Consider the following 16,966-nt stretch of genomic DNA (forward strand, 5'->3'; position numbering starts at 1 on the left):
GACTCACCCGAGGGCGCGCGGCCCGCGGGGGCCTGGTGGGCGGTGGCGCGCGCCCCTCCCCTTCGCCCGCTCCCATTGGCCCGCCCCGCCCCGCGCGTCACGGCGCGGCGGGCGTCGGTTGGCTGCGGCTGGCGAGGGCGTTGCGTCACGCCGGGGAGCCTTTAAAAAGGGGCGCTGGGGGGCGGCGGCGCAGCGGGAGTGGAGCAGCGCGGGACGATGCGGTCGAGGATGAGCGGGGGGCAGCGCTCGGGCTGGAGCCGTGGGGAGCCGGGGCCGCCCAGGAAGGTGCGCCGGGGCGGGGGGGGAGGACGCTGGGGAGCACAGCCCCGAGTAGCGGCCGGGGCGGGGGGGAGGCGACGGTAGAACGGGGGCGTTCCGTGCGGTCCATGGGAGGGACGCACAGGGTTCCCGGAGAGCGGGGTGGGTGCAGGCCACCCTCACCGGAGAGGGTGCGAGGCAGGCGGGGCGCTGCGCCCGGTACGTCGCCACTCTCCCGCCGGCTGTGGTACCCCCTGGGGGCGGGATGGGGGGGTCCGAACCCCCGGGGAGCCCTCTGCCCGCCGCGTGGTGGGGGGGGGGGGGGGGGGGGCACAAGTCTGATCCTATCCCTCTCCCTCCCCAGGCATCCAGGAGAAAGTGCGTCCTTGTCGATCACCACACCTGAGAGCAGGTAGGGGAGGGGGGGGGTGGAACCCCGCGGTGACCGGCACCCCGCAAGGGAGCAATGCCGCGTAGCTGCGGGTCCCGGGCCTGACTCACCCCGTCTCCTCCCCACCCCCCCACAGCCCTGCACTGGCCCAGAGGTGACAATGGCAGCCGAGGGGCTGCCTGTGGGGGGACCCGCCGGTGCCCTGCCTGGCTGGGAACTGGAGGCCTGGTACCAGGACCTGCAGGAGGTGCTGGCAGCAGCAGAGCCCAACGGGCCATCCGTACCCTGGGGGGCTGAGCAGGTGAGCTGAGCAGCCAGCAACACCCCTGGCGGGGGGGGCACAAGGCAGGGACGCTTGTCACCAGGGGCTGGCTCCTCCTCTCTCCCTGCAGGCAGACCTGGCTCCACTGTGGGGCACAGGGGGAGCTGGCGGTGGTCCAGAGGGCTGCGAGCTGGATGCTGTCCTGGCTGCTGAGCTGCTGGAGCCAGAGAGCGCAGCTGGCACAGAGCCTGCGGGACTGCCGGGTTCAGCCTCCAGCAGGAGCTCCCCACCCCAGCTGGGTGCAGAGGACGATGAGGCAGGGGCAGCTGCATGGTGTGGGGTGAAGAGGAAGAGGTGCAGTGGCATGGTGGCAAGCAGGGAGCTGGCCAAGCGCCGGGAGCAGGCCAACGAGCAGCGAGTGCTGGAGCTGACAGCCCACAATGAGCAGCTCCGGGAAGAGATCCGGCGGCTCAGCGCAGAGGTGGAGCGCACACGGGCAGCCCTCATTGACCACATTGTGAACCTCCGCCGGGCTTAGGTGCCAATGCTGCCCCACAGCTAGTGGGGCAAGGACTCCACTGCCCCTACGGACCTAGGAGGCAGCCATGAACTGGAGGGGCACTGCCCCACTGGCACAGACTGATGCTGTGGGGAGGGTATCACTTCTGTATGCGACTGTATAGTTTTTGCATTTTATTACATGCATATAACCACCAGCCAGCACCACTCAGTCTTCTCTCTGGGTAGCGCTGGGGCTGCCAGAGCTACAGCAGAGCCAGGTGCTATTTCTTCCGCTTCCCCTTGGGCACAAGGACTTCAGGGCTTTTGCCCTCTGCTAGTGCCAGTTGCTTCTTCAGCTCCAACAGCTTTGCCACCTCTGCGTCAACCTGGGCCTTCTCTGCCTTGTTGGCCTTCAGCTGCCGAACATGGTTGCCCTGGGGCGGGGGGCGGAATGATAAGGAATGATAAGGGTTTGGCAGGGTAAAGGGCAAGACAGGACCAGCCCCCAGCACCACTCACCTGCTTGGCCACCTCCTCTGTCAGCTCCTGGATCAGCTGGGGGTCACCTGGAGCCGTGAGGGTCACTGAGGCTGGAGGGGTCTGTTTGGCCTGTGGAAGGACAGAAATAGGTGTGAGCTCTGGTCCCAGGCCCCAGAGGCAGAGCTCTGCACCACCACCTCCTCATGCTGGAGAGGGGTGGGTTGCTGCAGCACCACTGAGGCAGTGCCAGGGAGATACCTGGGGCTCTACAGCAAGATCTTCAGGCTGGGAAAGGGAAGACAGCAAGTGAGGAGGGACAGAAAGCAGAGGTGGAGAGGCAAGGAGGTGTCCAAGGTGGAGGAGCTGTGGGGGCACGGAAGCATCCACTCACCTGCCCTCCCCCGAAGCGCTTGCGCAGGGCTTCAATCTGGTCGTGCTCCAGCTTCTGGAAAAGGGGGCTCACCTGGAGCCAGGAAGAAGAGGGGTCACCCCTGCAGGGCCAGCACCCCCAATCCTACCCACATACTGCCCAGGGAGGCACAGCCTGCATTCCCCCTGCGACCTACAGTGCCCACACGATGCCCAGGCGGCAGGGTGCAGGTGAAGTTGTGGCTCAGGATGAAGCAGTCCGGGGGGATGCAGAGCTGCCCCTGGATGGCCAGGCTGACGCTAGGCATGTAGGGCTGTAACATGACAGCCAGCATGGAAGCCATGTTCACCGCCACACCGGTCACTGTGCCAGCACGTTGCCTGTGGGGCAGGAAACCCTCCGTCAATGCCAGCTCCCAGCCCTGCCCCCCCCCCCCCCCCATCCCCCTATCTCTCCCTACCTGTCCTTTTCATCCCCCTTGATCCGCTTCCACGGCTCATTCACCTGGATGTACTGATTGCCATGGCGAGAGATACTGAGGATACATCTCAGGGCATCACGGATGCTGGCGGGGAGGGGTAGAGGAGGGCTGAACACTTGCTGTAGGTCAGGTCTCTGCCCTCCACCCTCACGACAATTCAGCCCTGCTCCAGCCCCAGGCTTTCAGCTACCCACCGGACTTTCTCCAGCAGCTGATGGTACTGGTGCAGCTCCAGGGTGACGCGGGCCAAAAGCCTCTTGTCATCTGGTGTCAGGACCATGTCTGGGACAGTGCCACCAAAGAACTTGCAGACGAACATGCCAGCTCTGGGGACAGAGGTGGAGCAGGTGTGAGCACAGCCTGGGGACAGAGATGGCCCCTGCCACCGCCAGGGTGTCCCAGAACCTGTTGATGAAGTTGCCCAGGTTGTTCAGCAGCTCTGAGTTGTTCTTGAGCATGAGGTCGGTCCAGGAGAAGGTGCTGTCCTGCCCTTCGGGTCGCAGGTACAACAGGTAGAAGCGCCAGATGTCCGCAGGGATGCCTGTGTCCTTGGCCATGTCCCCAAACACTCCCACACCCCGGCTCTTGGAAAACTTCCCATCCTCGTAGTTCAGGTACTCTGGGGAGGGCAGGAGAGACCCCACCATGGGGCCCAAGCATGGGCCTAGCCCTCTCTCAGGCAGGGAACAGCCCCACAACACAGGGAGACACTGTCAAAGTGCCAATAGGTTCATGCTGAACTCAAAGGGGCTTCCAAGTCAAGGAGGGCAAATGCAGTTCTGTGCCCATGCAGGGCAGACTGGACTGTTCCCAGGACTGAGGTAAAGCAGGGAAGTGTGGTGACCCCCCACTCGGTACCTGTAGCAATGAGGTGGTTCACCAGGGTGTAGTTGTCATCAGCACCCAGGAGTGAGCAGGGGAATATGACACTGTGGAATGGGACGTTGTCCTTGGCCATGAAGTTGTAGAGCTCAACCTGATAAGTAGGGGGAGGAGGTGGGGGGGACATCAGTGGACCCTGGTGTCCAGCTCTGTTCTTGCCTCCACCCTGCAGCAGCACCAGGCTCCTACCTGCTGTGGGTTCTTCCACCACCTCTCCCACTGGTCGGTGTAGTTGGCTGTAATGGACAAGTAGCCAATGGGAGCATCAAACCACACGTAAAAAACCTGAGGGGAAAGTGATACATGAGCAGGGGACCCCCCCAGGCAGGGCACCTGGGGACAGATGCTGCAACCAAGGGGCCAGGTGGGAACCACCTTGTCACGGAAACCATCAAGGGGCACAGGTGTGCCCCACTTCAGGTCACGGGTGATGCAGCGAGGTTTGAGCCCATCCCGGATCCAGGAGCGAGTGATGTAGCGAGCGTTGGCTGTCCAGTCCCCTGTGGCCCAGGACTGCTCCAGCCAGGGCTCCAGCTGCTCCTCCAGCTGTGGGGGAACACACGGGGATGGTCAGTGGTACCAGGGGGTGCCCCATCCCTTCCCCACTCTCCCAGGGATAAAGCGCACCTTGGGTAGGTCCAGGAAGAGGTGCTGGGTAGGTTTCACCACAGGGACGCCCCTGCAGAGCTTGCATTGTGGATTCTGTCGGAAGGAGAAACCAGGACAAGGCTGAGGGTCCCAGGCAGAGCTGGCGGGGGGGTGTGGGGTGGGGTGGTCCCCAGAGGGATCCTGTCCCACCTTCAGCTCCACAGCATTGATGAGTTTGCCACATTTATCACATTGGTCCCCCCGGGCCTCCTCATAGCTGCAGAAGGGGCAGGTGCCCTCCACAAAGCGGTCGGCCAGGAACCGCTGGCAGTCCTCACACTGCAGCTGCTCCACAGTGTCTTGCAGCAGGAAACCACGGGCCAGCAGGCGCTGGAAGATGTCCTGAGCAATCCTAGGACAGGAGAGGAAGAGCAAGGGGTCAGCCCCCATCAGCTAGAGAACCCTGGAGAACCATAAAGCACCCTCAGCCAGGCATGCTGGGGCTCCCCCCAACATTCCCCAGCACCAGTCCCTCCATATGAGCCCCTGGGGGACACAGCCGCTCACATGGTCTGGTACGGTGTGGTAGTGCGGCCAAAGTAGTCGAAGGAGATGTCAAACCAGCGGTAGATGTCAGCATGGATGGTGTTGTACTTGTTGCAGATCTCCTGGGGCGTCAGCCCCTCTTCCACCGCCTTGGTCTCAGTGGCTGTGCCATACTCGTCCGTGCCACACACATACAGCGTGTTCCAGTTCCGCAGGCGGCAGTACCTACAGGCAGGGGCCTGTGACACCCGTGCAGCTGTTGGGGGCAGTACAGCCCTCCATGATGATCCCCCAGCAGCTTTCCCACAGCCAGGTCTCACCTGGCAAAGGTGTCAGCACTGAGGACGCAGCCAATGATGTTGCCGAGGTGGGGCACGTTGTTCACATAGGGCAGAGCGCTGGTGATCAGGACATTCCTCATGCCCTCCACGGGCAGCCTGGCATAGACAGGGCAGTCAGAGCAGGCACAAAGAGCAACAGGGCCACCCCAGAACAATGTGGCATCAGTCTGGGAGCCCCTGCCAGGCCCCTTGGAGGTCTGGGACAGCCAGCCGTAGTGTCGTCTTGGAACTCACACAGGTTTCTGAGGCTGCCAAGGCTTGGGCAGTGCCGCAACACCGCGGGCCCAGGCGTCCACAGCAGCTGTGATTTCCTCCTCTGTCAGGGCAGGCTCAGAACCTTCTTCCTCCTGTGGGGAATGCTAGTCCCAGTGAGGGTCTGCATGCCTGTCACCGCCAGCCCCACAGGGGCCCATCCCTCGGGCAGGGCTGAGCAGGGGGCCAGGGCTGCACCTCGGGCTCGTTACTGGTGGCTCTCTCCATGGCCAGGCAGGGCGGAGGCTGCTTCTGCAGGTAGGACTTGAACTCCAGCAGTGCCTTGGGCATCAGAACAGAGTCGGCAGCTTTCCTGCAGGCCTCCGAGAGCGTCATGCTCTGGAACCAGGTCCTCAGCACCTGCAGCTCACCTTGGGGGAGCAAGGGAGATAGAGAGAGCGCAGCATGATTTTTACAATCATAGGAACACAAGCAATGCTCCCCCTCGGTACCCCTATTTCACTCTTACTTGGCAGGCTGGTCTCATCCTGGAGGACAGGGAACAAGGTACCCCACACAACCACATCAGCCACTGACTTGGTGTCCTGGGCCAGAGAAGCAGAGTCAGGCCTTGAGGCAGCCTCAACCCAGGCTCAGGGCTCTGCCTCGGGGCAGGCAGCAGGGAGCTCAGCTCTCCAGGGAGAAGGGCCCACTCACCCCACAGCCCCACTCACCCCAGCGAGGTAGGCAGTGCCTCTCCTGGACAAGTTCTGCTCTATATGGGCCAGCAACTTCCCCAGGACCTCCACTGCCTCCAGCCCTTTCCTGCCGTGCACCAGCTGAGCGTACAGGGCAGCTGATGCAGCCGGCTGAGGGAGCAGAAAGAGGCAGAAAAGGGGTCAGGTAGGGCCGGGCCCGGGGGTGGGAAGCCGCCAAACCCCGGGGCACCCACCTGTAGCTCAGTGGCCTCCCACTCCAGCCACTGGTTGGTGAGGTCGGTGGGCTCCTCTCCGCGGGCCAGGAAGAAGAACCTGGGGGGAATTGGGGGGGGGGGGGGAGCTGGAGGCTGCGAGGCCGTGCCCCACGCCCCCCTCCCCAGCACTCCGTACTCACTGGCAGATGGCGTTGGGGGAGAAAAGGACGGTGCCGCTGTCCAGCTCCAGCGCGGGCGCCCACGGGGGGCTCAGCGGGGCGAGGGGCCGTTCTGCAGGGAGGGGGGGGGGAAGCAGGCCCGTCAGGCCCGGCGGCGGCCCCCGCCGAGGGGTGGGGATCACCGGGGCCGGTGCTAGGGGGGGGTCCCTGCCGGGGCGGCGGTCTCACCTAAGGGGGGGCCGCCCCAGACGAGCCGCACCGGGGCAGCGGCGACCCCGGCAGCCGCCAACACCTTCAGGGCGGCGGGGCCGCCGCCGGCCGCCACCCGCAGCCGCATGGCCGCGCGCTGATGCAACGGGGCCGCGCGCGCTGGGCACGCCGGGACCGGCCCTCCCGCCGCCGCACTACAACTCCCGTCATGCCCCGCGCGGCGGCGGCGACGGTGGCCGGCCGGCTTCCTCAACTCTCGCGAGAGCGCCGGCCGCGCGGTCGCCATGGCGACACGGGAGCCGGCCCGCCGGGGAGTTGCCGTGGCCACCGGGCGGGGCCGCCGCTCCCCGCCGCATCCTCCGCTGCCCGTCACACGATTCTCCCCCCCCCTCCCTCCAGAACGTGGGCGAGGACCCAGGCCTCCCGCCCCCCTCCCCCCCCCCGGGCCCGGAACAGCCCCAGCTCCGCTCGCCCGCCCGCAGCCCGTCCCCCCCGGTGTCCGACTGCCCCGCTCCCGCTTTCCCACCGGGACACTCTCCCTTTCCCCCGGGAGGACCCCGTCCCCGTCCCGCAGGCGCCCCGTCTCGTCCCGTCCCATGGCCCGGGGAGGTGTCCCCGCTGCCGCCGCTACGGGCGAGCCCGACCCGCCACCCCCTCAGGACCAGGTGGGGGGGTCGCTGGCCAGGTGTGGGGGGGTCGCTGGCCTGGACCGGGGGTCCGTGCAGGCACAGCCCGTCCCCGGTGCCCCAAGGACCCGGTGGGGCAGAGAAAGCGAAGGGAGGCGGGGGCGGGTGTCGGGAGCGGCGTGGGACACAACCCGGGCCGGCGTCCCGCCCCCGGGGCAGTGCCGTTACCCCGCTTGCCCTGCCTCGCCCCCCCCCCCCCCCGCCCTGCGTGACCCCCCTCCCGGCAGCACAGCGTGGGCAGAGCCGAAAGGTGCTTAGAGCCGAGCGGGGTCGAGCGGGGCCGTGGGCTCTAATCCCCGCACCCCGTGGGTGCTCGGCTGGCTGGGTGCAGGGCAGGATGCCGGCATCTTCTGCCGACACCCCCTGGCAGCCCCCCCACCTCTCTGTCCTGGCATCAGGTCCTGCCCACCGGCCCCACAGCGGTGCCCCCAAGATGGTGAGTGTGTCTCCAGGTGGGGGGGGGGGGGGGGGGGGCAGGCCTGGGGGCTGTAGGGCCGTGGAGTTGGGGAGGGCTGCAGTTCTGGGAGCCTAGGGCTGTGGGGCTGGGGACCAGGGAATGTGGGGGGGGTGGGGGTCCTTGGCACGGGGACCAAGGGACTGGGAGCCACAGGGCTGCAGGGCCGTGGGATGAGGACCAGGGGACCTGCAGCCATGGGACCGTGGAGCTGAGGCCCCCACAGCACCACCCCCCAGCCCCATGCTGTGTGGTGTGAGGAAGCCGCAGCCTCGCTGCTTCCTGCTGCAGCAGCTGCTGGGTTTCCTGCACGCTCCCGAGCCCTGGCTGCCCCAGCATGCCCAGTCCCTCAACCCCCCCAGTGCCCCTGGTCCCCCCATTCCCCTGTACCCCAGGGCTGGGCATTGGCTTCACTAGCACCAGGAACTGGGGCAGCACATGGTCCCTCCACTGCTTCTGGACAGGATTGCTGTGGGGTATTGCCATGGTTGGGTGGGAATCCACGGCCACGGGGAACAGCCTGGCCACAGGGCACAACATTGTCCTGGCCCTGCAGGCAGGCAGGGTCCCTGCCGCCACCCATGGCACTGCTCAGCCCCATTCCACTACAGCCCAGGGCCATACCAGCCATGGGGAATGCAGCACATCTGCCCTGACCTCCAGTCCTGTGCCCTGCAGATGTTGAGGACCAGGCTGCAGTGTGCCCAGGCGCCCTGAGCGGGGTGAGGATGCTGCCAGGGCGCTGGCGGCTGGAGGGGCGGCGGTGGCGGCGCACCGAGCCGGCTGTGGTGCTCCGCGCCCTCTACAACTACGCATACCGTGCTGAGGACGGGCGGCAGGTGGCCATGGCTGCTGGGGAGCAGTTCCTGCTACTCCACAAAGCCAACGAGGACTGGTGGCAGGTGAGACGGGCCAGCGAGCCCCGCTGGGCTCGGCCCTTCTTCGTCCCTGCTACCTACGTGGCCGAGCTGGACCCTGGTGACGCTGGGAGACAGAGCATGCTGCCCCCCAGCCAGCCTGCAGGCATGAGTGAGTGGGGCAGGGGGGCACAGGGCTGGGGCCATGGGGCAAGCAGACCCAGGATGGCAGGACACTGGGAGAATGGAACCATGGGGCACTGAGGTGGGGGCAAGGGGTTGGGGGCATTAGGGGCATAGGATGAGGGGACACTGGAAGTACAGACCTGGGGGACACATCACTGGGAGTCCCAGGCTGTGGGTCGGGGTGCACAAGGCTGGGGGAAGATCGGGGCTGGGGGCATTAAGGGCACAGGATAAGGGGGCACTGGGGGTACAGGGCTGGGAGACACCCATGAGGGACGATGGGGGCCAAAGGGCTGGGAGTGCAGGAGGTGGAAGGGGCACAGAGCTGCAGGCACTGGGAGACATCTGGGACATAGGGCTGGGGGTACCAGGAGCAGGGGGACACTAGGGAAAACAGGGTTGGGGCCCAGGGGTGGGGGTCTGTGCCTCCCACCTCCAACCCGGAGTATCATTTTGAGTTTGTAGGTACCCTCCTCTCTTTCCCCAGGCCTGCCACCACAGTACCCCTCACTGGAGAACCTGTGTGGCCCACCACTGACCCCCCCCCAGGAGGCCAGGCTGACCCCCAACCGCCCCGAGGGCTGCTGCATCAGCACCAGCCAGCTGACAGAGGGGGCCCTGCCCACCCCCTCCCCAGCCCTGTCACGGTGCCAGTCCCAGCAGGACCTGCTGGCCCAGGGCATTGGGGTGAGTGGGAGCCAGGTCGCACCCAGAAGGACACCCTGTGCCCCCAGCCCTGTTCCCCTCTGAGCCCCTGCAGCCTCACTGGTTCTCCCTATCCCCGCACCCACCCCCCAGCCTTTGCACCCTTCTTCCCTCAACCCGCACCCTGCGTCTCCAACCAGCATCCCCTCCCTGCACCCCTACACCCCCCCACCTCCCCCCCAAAACTTCACTCCTCTGCATTGCCCACCTGCACCTCCCACCTCCACCCCTGCACCCCCAACCTCGCCTCCTGCATTGCCTACCTGCACCCCCCCAAATTCACCCCTCTGTATCACCCACCCCGCTCCATCGCCCACCTGCACACCCCCCCCCCACCTGGCCCACCTGCAACCCCCCGCACCCCCAACCTCCCCCCACCGCATCACCCACCTGCACCCCCAACCACACCCCCCCCCCGCACCCCAGCACCCTCCAACCCCGCCCTCGCTGCTGCCGCTTCCTCGTCGCCCGTGGGGCAGTGGAGGAAGTGCTGGGGGGGGGCAGCGGGGGGGGGGGCTGTGCCGCCCGCACCGGGGTCGGGGGTGGGGGGGGGAGAAGGGACCGAGGGGCACCGGTGCTGCACGGCCGGGAGCAGCAGGTGGGAGCGGGGCACCGGGCCCGGGAGCACCGGGGGGGGGGGGGGGGTGAGGCTGCCGGGGGGGGGGGGCGGCAAACGGCTTTGGGGAAACGATTGCAAAACCCTGATCTGGGCTGGGCAGGGCGCTGGGGGGGAATGCGGGGGGCTGGGGGGTGGGGGGCAGGGCAAGGGGGCATTGCTGGGGGGGCTGAGGGCCAGGGTGAGGGGGCACTGCTGGGGGGGGCTGAGCAGAAAATGAGGCTGGGGGCAGAGTATGCGAGGCACAGCGTGGGGCTGGGTGTACGCTATGGGTATTGTCCATGTGCTCCCCCCCCCCACGGAGAGTTTAGGGTCTGTCCCCCCCCCAGGTGCCCCCGGTGGGAGCCACCATGATCTACTGCAACCTGGAGGAGCTGCAGCGGGTGGGGGGCCAGGCTGAGCCGCCCATGCCAGCCGGGCCCCCCCTCCAGCTTTTGGGGGCCTGGGAGCGTCACCTGGACCCCAGCACTGGTCGCTGCTTCTTCTACAACCCTGAGACGGGCATGACCTCCTGGAAACCCCCCCGGCAGCACCGGGAGGCGGTGGGCATGGAGGGCAGCGGTGGGGGGTACTGGGGCCCTGCCAGCCTCCCTGCCAGCTGGGTCTACACAACCCCACCCCTCCCTGCCCCCCCCCATGTCCCCCCATTTCCCCACCAGCATCCATCCCACTGCTCCCCATACTCCCCATGACCCCCAGGCCCTCCACCAATGCCCACACTTTGTGCCCGTGTCCTTCAAGGTCCACTATATCTCCCTCGTGCCCCCCGCAGTGACCCCCATGACTCCTCGATTCTCCTAAATTATCTCCCCAATATCTTCCCTCCCACTCCCTCCGTGTGGCCCCACTGCTGCCCCTTCTGACTCCCCCAGTGCTCTCCAGGTCCCCCTCCGTCTCCCTGCCACAGTCCCGCTGGGCTGCTGGCAGTTAGTGCCAGTGCTAATTGCCAGCGCTAATTGCTGCGCAGGGCCCTGTCCTTGGGGTCCTGGCTATGCCAATCCCCTGAGGCTGACCCATGTCTCCTGTGTCCCCTGCAGGGCCTGCCCCCCCCCGCCGAGCCCCCCAGGACCACGGCACGCTGGAGCTCCAGGGATGCTGGGGTTCCCGGTGGCACCGTGAGATCCGGGACAGGGGCACAGGGAGGGGGGCAGGATGGGAGGGGGCTGGAGAGGAGGGAGGATGGGGGGACACTGGGTGGTATGGGAGGGGGATCAAGGCATGGATGGATAACGGGGGGCACTGGGAAGGGTATGGGGGGGGCACCACAGAGGGCCTGGGCTGTGCCCCCCCATGCTCTCCCCCCACAGCAGGTGAGCCACGGCCGGACCCTCGCCCACCACAGCCTGGAGGACCAGGCAGCAGCCCCCCAGCCCTCCCTGGCCCCGGCCGAGCCCCCGCCCTGCATCCCCACTCTGCCCACTGTGAGTTACGTCGGGGGTCAGGGGGCGCTGCGGGGGGGCAGCAGGGGCGGCACTGATCCTGTCCTCACAGGAGGTGCAGAAGGCCGGGCAGCTCAACAGGACCAAGATCGCTGAGGGTGGAAGGAAACTCAGGTGGGGGCTGGGGTGGGGAGGGGGCTGGTCGAGGCTGGGGTCCTGGGAGGGGGTTCCCGGTGCCAGGGGGCTGTGGTCCTGCTCCAGGGGGGCTGTGACAGGTTGGGGTCCCGGGGGGGGGGTGGTCCTGGTGCAGGGGGCTGTGCCAGGCTGGGATCCCTGCAGGGGGTGCTGTGCCAGGCTTGGGGAGGCTCATATTGAAGCAAGGGCTCTCTGTCAGTCTGGGGGGGGCATGCCAGATTTTTGGGGGGTCCCCACTTGAGCACAGGGGTTTTGCCAAGCTGAGGGGGCCATGCCAGCCTGGGTAGGGGCGAGTTTATGCCAGGTGGGGCTGTGCCAGCTGGGGGTGGGCATTCCAGCCTGGGGGGGGGGGGGGGGTCCAGCCTGGCCCATGACTCTTCACAGCTGAGGGGCTCCAGACAAGCGATGTCCCTGGCACACAAAGGCACTTTTGGCCGTGCCAGGCTGGGGGTGAGGGAGCGGATCTGGGGTGCTGCCAGCGCCCAAATGATGCCTGGGGCCTGTGTGGGGATCTGCTAGGGCAGGGGGCACCCAAACCTGCCCCCAGCCCTGGCTGGGGAGGGTTTGGGGGTGTCCCTCACCTGCTGCCCCCAGGAAGAGCTGGGGGGTCTCCTGGGTGGTGCTGGCCGGGAACAGCCTCATCTTCTACAAGGAGTCCAAGGGGCCGGCACCCACTGCCTGGGTGAGTGGGGGGGGCACGGGGGTGGGCTGGGAGTGTGGGGGCATGCCAGAGCGTGGGGAGGTATGGGGGGGACAGTGGGGACAGCAGGCAGAGAGAGCTGTGGAGGAATATGGGGTGCTGTGGAGACACAAGGGGGACAGGACACTTGTGATGCCTTGTGCCCCCCCAGTGCCCTGCCAGCAGCTGTCCCGAGAGCAGCGTGGACTTGCGGGGGGCTGCCCTGGATTGGGCCCGTGACCTCTCCAGCAAGAAGAACGTCATCCATGTGAGTGGGTTGGGACCCCAGACTCTGGATGTGGGAGTGCCTCAAGTGCACAGCCTTGGGGACATGGGGCTCTCCATAATGGTCCGAGCATCAAAGGGATCCTCCTAGATGCAGCCCATGGAGAAGGGGACCCCAGCGCCCAGCATGTACAGGAACCCCCAAAATGGGATGAAGGGGTGCCACTCATATACTCTCCTGGGGTGTGGGTGGGGGGCATAGGGACACCCTTGGGTTAGGGGCACCCCTGGAGCCCACCATTGGGGAGGGAGTAGGGCACCCCTGGAGTGCCTGGGTCCCCCTGACCCCTGTAGGGGTCCCCAGGGGTCTCTGCCCCCCCCCATCCTGCTGCCCCCCCTGCCAGCTCCGCACTGTGACGGGTAACGAGTTCCTGCTGCAGTCGGACCAAGAGGCCACCATCCAGGAGTGGTCCCGGGCTATCCGGGGGGTCATCCGCCGGCTGGTGAGTGCCTGGAGGGGGGGAGGAGGCAGTGCTCCATGGCTGCCCCCAGCCCTGTTGGCATCCCCAACTATCGCTGACCACCGTGCCACCCTCCCACAGGACCTGGAGAACCCTGTGGACGTGCCTGTGGGTTGGCTGCACCGCGGGGACACCGGGGGGGAGCTCAGCGGGGATGAGGACGAGGCACCGCGGGTCACTGAGGGGGCCAGGGCTCCAGGTAGGGCTGGGGGGCCGAGGGGGGGAGCCGGCCTCGGGGCTGGTGTGACTGTGACCATGACCGCACTCTGGGCCCACTGTGCCCCCAGGTGCCCCCCACACCCCCGATGCCTCAGAGAAGAAGCGGGTGAAGAGCAAGCTGAGGCGCTTCATCATCAAGCGGCCCCCGCTCCAGAGCCTGCAGGAGAAGGGGCTCATTCGAGGTGGGACTCCCCAGCTGTGGGACCTCCTGCTAAGTCCCACCACACCCTCGGGACCTCCCCAAACCCTCCCACAGCCTCCCTCTGCCCCCAAAGTGGGAGAGGAAGAGGGTGCCTGAGAGCTGTTGAGCCTTGGCTGCCTGTCCCCAGTGGGTCCCAGTGCCTCCCCACCGTCCAGTGTTCCTGCCCTGAGTCCCTGTGCACCCATGGGTCCCAGTGTCCCTCCCAAGTCCCAGCATCCCTTCCTGGTCCCTGTCCCCCTCCTGATCCCAGTGTCTCTCCTCCACCCCCTGCCCCGAGTCCCAGAATCCCCCCCTCGGTCTCTGTGCACCCACCGGTCCCAGTGTCTCCCTCCAGTCCAGTATCCCTTCCTGGTCCCAGTGTCCTCTCCCAGTCCTGGTGTCTGTCCCTGCCCTCACCACCACCCTCCCAGTCCTCAGCATTCCCTCCTGGTCCCTGTACCCTGCTCCCAGTCCCATTTGCCCCCCACCAAGTCCCAGTGCTCCCCCATCCCAGTTTGCCCCAGCGCAGCCCTCTCCCAGACCAGGTGTTCGGGTGCCGCCTGGATGCCCTGTGCCAGCGGGAGAGCACCACAGTGCCCCGCTTCGTCCGGCTCTGTGTGGAGGCCGTTGAGGAGAGAGGTAAGGTCGTCCCAGCCGGCAAGCCAGCATGCCCCCCCGAGCTGGCACGGACTTCCCCCACCATGTCTCGCCCCCGTCATTGTCCCCAGGCCTTGATGTTGACGGGATCTACCGGGTCAATGGGAACCTGTCTGTGATCCAGAAGCTGCGTTTTGCCGTGGACCGGGGTGAGGAGACTGGAGGGGCACAGGATGGGGGTGCTGGGGAGGGGACAGGGGAACTGTGTTGGAGCATATGCCCACGGATAGGGGAAGGCGGTTTCTCCCCCCGTGAGCCCTCCTTTGTCCCCACAGAGCGAGCCGTGACCTCGGACGGACGCTATGTCTTCCCTGAGCAGCTGTGCCAAGGTCAGCTGGGGTGGCTGGGCAGGGGGTGGCCCTGGCGGTGCTGGGGCCTTGGGGGGCCCAGGCGCAAGCTGACTTCCCCTGTTCCTCCCAGAGGAGCGACTCAGCCTGGCAGACCCCGAGTGGAGCGATGTCCACGTGGTGACCGGTGCCCTCAAGCTTTTTTTCCGGGAGCTGCCCGAGCCCCTAGTGCCCTACGAGTTCTTCAATCCTTTCATTGAAGCTATCAGTAAGTGCGCCCCTGCAGTGCTCTCCATTGGCATCCCCAGGATATGGGTGTTGGGGGGCAGGGGAGCCACTGTGTCTGACTGCTGTGTTTCCCCCCCAGAGCTGCCAGACCCCCAGGAGCAGGTGGAGCGGGTGGCTGAGCTGGTGAAGAGCCTGCCCCCCGTCAACTATGCCACCCTGCGCTACCTCCTGGCTCACCTCTGCCGGTAAGGGGAGGGCCACTCCTGGGCTGGGGGTGGCTGTGGAATGGGCTTAGAGCTGCCCCACAGATGGATGGGCTATGGGGTAGTATGGGGTAGCTGGGGGGCATATAGGGTGGCCCTGGTATGCCGGGGAGGTGGGGGAAGGATCAGGGCATGCCAGTGATGAAGCCCTGGCACATGGACCCCCTGGGGTGATGGAGGGAGGCCTGGGCGGATGGCATGCATGGGACCACCCTCCAACCCTGCACATTCCCAGGGTGATGGAGCGGGTAGATGTCAACCGCATGACACGCCAGAACATCGGCATCGTGTTTGGGCCAACACTGCTGCGGCCGGAGCGGGAGCCGGGCAGCCTGGCGGCGGGCATGGCCCAGCAGAACAAGGCCGTGGAGCTGCTGCTGGCACACTTTGACCGCATCTTCCCTGCGCCCCCCTGAGCCTGGTCCCCTGCCCCCCCAAGTCAGGTATGGGTGCTCTGGCTGCCAGTGCCCCTTCCTGCCCCCCCAGTCCTCCCTGCCCCATGTACCTTCAACTCTGCAGTAAACAGGCACCTTCCCTGGGACTACCAGTACCTCCTGCTCTGACCAGGGTTGGGGGCATCTGTGGCACCAAGAGCCACCCATCTCCCACTGCCTCCCCAGAGAACGTCATCATCCACACATATGGCAGCCCCCAAATGCCCTTCTCTCTGCCCCCTGCCGTGCCCCGTACACCTCCCCAAGGTCATTACAGTGCTGATTTATTTCCACCATTCATTAAATACATATCTGTTGCCATCAGATCCCCCCCAGGAAAGGCCCCCGGCTCTGCTGGCAAAGCCAGTGCCAGAGCAGAATCCGGCCATACCAGGGCTGGGTGTCTCTCCGGGGAGTGCCCTGGGGTGCCTGCACACTGCTGCAGCCGCCACCAGCCCCTGCAGACCACAAGGTGGCCACCACCACCAGGACTCCTGCCTGCAGGAAGCAACAGTCAGTGTCTATGGGAGCTGTCAAAATGCCCCATCAGGGTCACCATCCCTCCCAGGGCCTCCCTGTGTCTCCCAGTTTCCCATCCCTGTGTGTCCCCCAGACTCCTGCTCACCAGTTGCACCAGCAACTCCCAGTTCCCAGGCAGCAGCGTCCACTGGATCTGTTCTTGGTCCAGGGCAGGCAGGAGGTGGAGGGCAGGCAGGGGCCCAAGAGCTCCAGGCAAGAAGAGGCAGAAGGGGAGACACAGGAGACTTGGGAGGCACAGAACCCAGGGGGGTACAGCTGGATCCCGGGGGGCTACCAGGGAGACACCAGCCCTGCTTTGGGCAGGGACTGATCCAGAGGCTCATCAGGGTCTGGGAGGGACCCACTGATGCCCAGGGGGGGTCTGCTGGTGTGACAGGGCAGCCCTGGCTCTGAGTGGTGGCTGGTGCCTGTGTCATATAGCCTTAGAAACCCCCAGGCATCCCAGTGCAAGGGTCCCATCCTGGGCTAGGTGGGGGTCCCAGAGGGTGGAGGGTGTCCCAGGAGACACCAGGAGGTGTGCAGGTGGGTGGTGTAGGAGCTGGAGTGGGAGAAGCATTTCTAGCAGTCAGCACAACAGCAGGGCTGCTTGCCTGGAGGAGAGTGGTTCAAAGGCACTGGGTAGGGGCTGGGGGGTGGCCCAGGGGCAGAAAAGGGTGTAGGGGATGGGGTTTTTTAGGGAGTGGGGACCTCATGCTATGAGTCTCAGACAGGCTCAGAGTGATGGAAGGGAGGGTACAGAGGTGATGGATGCACGATACGGGGCAGGGTGATGTGGGCTCACGACTGTGGATGTGCATATGGTGCCAGGACTTGGTTTTTCCCACACCAGGCACAGGGGAAGCATCACCCCGTCCTCCCTGCCCCAACTCCCCGCCTGCAATGAGACAGCAGCTCAGGGCCCCCTCTGACTACCACACAGCTCCCCTAGCCCTGACCCCTCAGCATACCTGGCTGGGTAGGGGGCTCCCAGGTGCCCCTTCCTCATAGACCTCGGGTGCTGAGAGCAGGGCTCTGCCCAGGGCAACTTGGGGTGCTGGGAGGACAACGACCTGGCTTGGCC

General features: G+C 66.2%; 3 protein-coding genes across 9 annotated transcripts; 2 read left to right on the forward strand and 1 right to left on the reverse strand.

The window, feature by feature from the left end:
* Nucleotides 1–146: 146 nt before the first annotated feature.
* On the forward strand, nt 147–1,627 carry DDIT3 (DNA damage inducible transcript 3). The gene is made up of 4 exons (XM_069806022.1): nt 147–285; nt 623–670; nt 786–950; nt 1,042–1,627. Exons 3-4 carry the CDS (start codon nt 810–812, stop codon nt 1,447–1,449), a joined length of 549 nt encoding a protein of 182 aa, XP_069662123.1. The 5' UTR covers nt 147–285; nt 623–670; nt 786–809; the 3' UTR covers nt 1,450–1,627.
* Nucleotides 1,590–6,766, reverse strand: MARS1 (methionyl-tRNA synthetase 1). Of its 4 annotated transcripts, none has more exons than XM_069806016.1 (22): nt 6,613–6,766; nt 6,406–6,496; nt 6,245–6,323; nt 6,027–6,161; nt 5,822–5,897; nt 5,551–5,723; nt 5,335–5,447; nt 5,080–5,196; nt 4,781–4,984; nt 4,424–4,625; nt 4,253–4,327; nt 4,001–4,171; nt 3,815–3,910; nt 3,602–3,719; nt 3,149–3,362; nt 2,938–3,069; nt 2,723–2,827; nt 2,459–2,642; nt 2,284–2,355; nt 2,151–2,177; nt 1,932–2,021; nt 1,590–1,846 (listed from the first exon to the last, which is right to left on the reverse strand). In XM_069806016.1, the coding sequence occupies exons 1-22, from the start codon at nt 6,719–6,721 to the stop codon at nt 1,694–1,696; spliced, it is 2,736 nt and encodes a 911-aa protein (XP_069662117.1). In that variant the 5' UTR covers nt 6,722–6,766; the 3' UTR covers nt 1,590–1,693. The 4 variants fall into 4 exon arrangements, 3 of the variants coding, with proteins under 3 accessions (XP_069662117.1, XP_069662116.1, XP_069662118.1); XM_069806015.1 differs by having other exon boundaries at nt 5,335–5,459; XM_069806017.1 differs by lacking the exon at nt 2,151–2,177 and having other exon boundaries at nt 5,335–5,459; nt 6,613–6,765.
* Nucleotides 6,767–7,309: 543 nt separating this feature from the next.
* On the forward strand, nt 7,310–15,662 carry ARHGAP9 (Rho GTPase activating protein 9). Of its 4 annotated transcripts, none has more exons than XM_069806018.1 (18): nt 7,310–7,716; nt 8,413–8,763; nt 9,265–9,479; nt 10,428–10,640; nt 11,136–11,213; nt 11,406–11,519; nt 11,590–11,651; nt 12,267–12,354; nt 12,524–12,619; nt 12,981–13,079; nt 13,179–13,296; nt 13,385–13,498; nt 14,038–14,136; nt 14,226–14,303; nt 14,430–14,483; nt 14,575–14,709; nt 14,809–14,914; nt 15,168–15,662. In XM_069806018.1, exons 2-18 carry the CDS (start codon nt 8,463–8,465, stop codon nt 15,346–15,348), a joined length of 2,151 nt encoding a protein of 716 aa, XP_069662119.1. In that variant the 5' UTR covers nt 7,310–7,716; nt 8,413–8,462; the 3' UTR covers nt 15,349–15,662. The 4 variants fall into 4 exon arrangements, with proteins under 4 accessions (XP_069662119.1, XP_069662120.1, XP_069662121.1 ...); XM_069806019.1 differs by having other exon boundaries at nt 7,311–7,716; nt 8,413–8,636; nt 9,327–9,479; XM_069806020.1 differs by lacking the exon at nt 9,265–9,479 and having other exon boundaries at nt 7,314–7,716; nt 8,413–8,636.
* Nucleotides 15,663–16,966: the final 1,304 nt, after the last annotated feature.

The sequence above is a fragment of the Haliaeetus albicilla genome, chromosome 18 (genome assembly GCF_947461875.1).
Source record: "Haliaeetus albicilla chromosome 18, bHalAlb1.1, whole genome shotgun sequence".
NCBI classification, from domain to species: Eukaryota; Metazoa; Chordata; class Aves; order Accipitriformes; family Accipitridae; genus Haliaeetus; species Haliaeetus albicilla.

Bases quoted from the DNA above. Each gene is read 5' to 3' on its own strand.
- DDIT3 (XM_069806022.1), top strand. From the start codon at position 810: ATGGCAGCCGAGGGGCTGCCTGTGGGGGGACCCGCCGGTGCCCTGCCT. The intron at 951-1,041 runs GTGAGCTGAGCA...CTCTCCCTGCAG, and splicing joins TACCCTGGGGGGCTGAGCAG to GCAGACCTGGCTCCACTGTG.
- MARS1 (XM_069806015.1), bottom strand. From the start codon at position 6,721: ATGCGGCTGCGGGTGGCGGCCGGCGGCGGCCCCGCCGCCCTGAAGGTG. The intron at 5,197-5,334 runs GTGAGTTCCAAG...TGTCTATGCCAG, and splicing joins TGGCAGCCTCAGAAACCTGT to GCTGCCCGTGGAGGGCATGA. The intron at 3,911-4,000 runs GTGGTTCCCACC...CTTTCCCCTCAG, and splicing joins TTGATGGTTTCCGTGACAAG to GTTTTTTACGTGTGGTTTGA.
- ARHGAP9 (XM_069806018.1), top strand. From the start codon at position 8,463: ATGCTGCCAGGGCGCTGGCGGCTGGAGGGGCGGCGGTGGCGGCGCACC. The intron at 11,214-11,405 runs GTGAGATCCGGG...CTCCCCCCACAG, and splicing joins CTGGGGTTCCCGGTGGCACC to CAGGTGAGCCACGGCCGGAC. The intron at 14,710-14,808 runs GTAAGTGCGCCC...TTTCCCCCCCAG, and splicing joins TCCTTTCATTGAAGCTATCA to AGCTGCCAGACCCCCAGGAG.